The 1,946-nt window shown below is 41.0% G+C and overlaps 1 protein-coding gene across 1 annotated transcript; it reads right to left on the reverse strand.

Moving 5' to 3' along the window:
* Positions 1-576: 576 nt before the first annotated feature.
* Positions 577-1,029, reverse strand: LOC136255033 (uncharacterized). The gene has a single exon (XM_066047752.1). It carries the CDS (start codon positions 1,027-1,029, stop codon positions 577-579), a length of 453 nt encoding a protein of 150 aa, XP_065903824.1.
* Positions 1,030-1,946: the final 917 nt, after the last annotated feature.

Genomic DNA, 1,946 nt, shown 5'->3' on the forward strand with positions numbered 1-1,946 from the left:
TTGTTTGATGGCAATTGTTGAGGATTTAGGAACTAAGGACAAGGTGTCAGTTGAAGTGTTCCACAGAAGACCTAACACATGTACAGTTGTGTTGCTATTAATGGACTTTTCTGTAGTGGCAGTCTGTTGCAAAGTTGTACTGTTAGTAGCCCATGATCGTAGGTTGAAATTTGCTTGACTCATAATGTGTCTTGCTTGTGAATAATACTGAAGTAATTGAGTTTCGGTGTCACATTCAGATATAATGTTGTTGACATAGATGTTCTTTCAGGTATCTTCTGAGACAGGTGATTGGTACTTGCATAGGTACAAGTCAATGGTTGAGTGCAGCATGAATGGTGAGCTGGCAGTATCAAAAGGGACAGAAGTGAAATGGAAAACTTGAAGAGTGCTGTCTAGGTTTCCTGGTTGGACTGGCCACCAAAAAATGAGTAACGTTTCTGTCTGCTTCATGTAATCTCACAATGAGAAATGTCTTCTCTATGTCAGTGGACAAAGCATAGTTGTGCAGGTGAAAGCGTAACAGAATAGTACACAAGTCGTTTAAGAATGGAGGCCCAACCATCAAACAATTATTTAAGCTGGCAGCATGTGGGTTTTCATGACAGCTATAGTTGTAAAGACTGGATGATGAAATAGGTAGTGAACAGGTGTAGCAGAAGCATTATCAACACATTCAATGAACCCACGACATTCTTGTTCTTGAATGATATACAGGTTGAGCAATTCAGGATTTAGCTTGAGTTTGGTGAGAAGAGCCTTAGTTCTACGCTGACAGATATTGAAGTTGGATGGTAGATAAGGTTTGCCCTCTTTCCATGGGAATTTAGCACAGTTTGTATCATTTGGTAAATGGGAAATGTTAGAAGCCTGGTATGTACTGAGGAATGTAGAACTGGATTGTTCAGAACGTGTTCCGATCGCTTCCACTGACCACAAGAATTCTAAGTTAGGTTTTTGATTCTGATCTGTCATGGTAGCCAATTGTAACAGTATTGAAGTTGATAATTGAGTGGTAAGGTGTGGCATTAGGCCAGAAAGCAAGTATCCCAGTTTAGACTGCTGAGCAGTGGAACCATCTCCTCAGATAATCTGGTTTTGTACGAATGACCAATAATGGTCAGTGCCAATGAGGACAGAGATGGTGAATTCCTGATTGTTAGTAATGGGATTAGCGAGTTTCAAGCCTTTCAAATCTGGTAAAACACCCAGAGGTAGATAACAAGAGTTGTGGATAGGTGTAGCAATAGTTGGTACAATCAATACTGAAATTGGGATAAGTTCACCTGTTAGAGTTTCTACCTGGACAGTGGAAGCACCAAGAGTTTGAAAGGATTGTGATTCTGCTCCAAAGGATGACAGAGCTACTTGTGTACTAGAGGTTGGCTTGACTTGCAGTTCAGTAGCCAATTGTACAGACATAAATGAGTGCTGGACTCCTTCGTCAAACAGGATATTGGCATTCATTCTCATGCGACCATTAACAACTGGGGCTACAGCAGTCTTCAACAAACACATGGAGGATACGTTTGGAGTGTTATGTGAAGCTGGAGTTAGAAAGGATCCCACTACTATTGGAGTAGCACCAGGTAAAGATGTGGCAGGTTGAAGAAACACAGGCTGATGAATAGCCGGTGGCTGTATTCCCCTAGGATTGTTCATTGGTACAGAAGTAGTATGGTTTTGACAGCCATTGCACAGGCTTGTGTGGTGTTTGCATTTACAATGCTAACATCGAAACTTTGAGATGCATTGGGACACCTTATGTCTGGCCAACAGTTATAGCATAGATGGTTTTGTTTTACAATCTCTAGACATCTCTGATGTTCAGTTATGATGGTACATTTATGTGTAGCAGAGGCCCTTTACAGAAAATACATGATGGCAGCCCTTTATCTTGCTTCTTGCTATCACGATTGAATTTAGAACCAATTAGGAATGCAGCT

The sequence above is a fragment of the Dysidea avara genome, chromosome 5, assembly GCF_963678975.1.
Source record: "Dysidea avara chromosome 5, odDysAvar1.4, whole genome shotgun sequence".
NCBI classification, from domain to species: Eukaryota; Metazoa; Porifera; class Demospongiae; order Dictyoceratida; family Dysideidae; genus Dysidea; species Dysidea avara.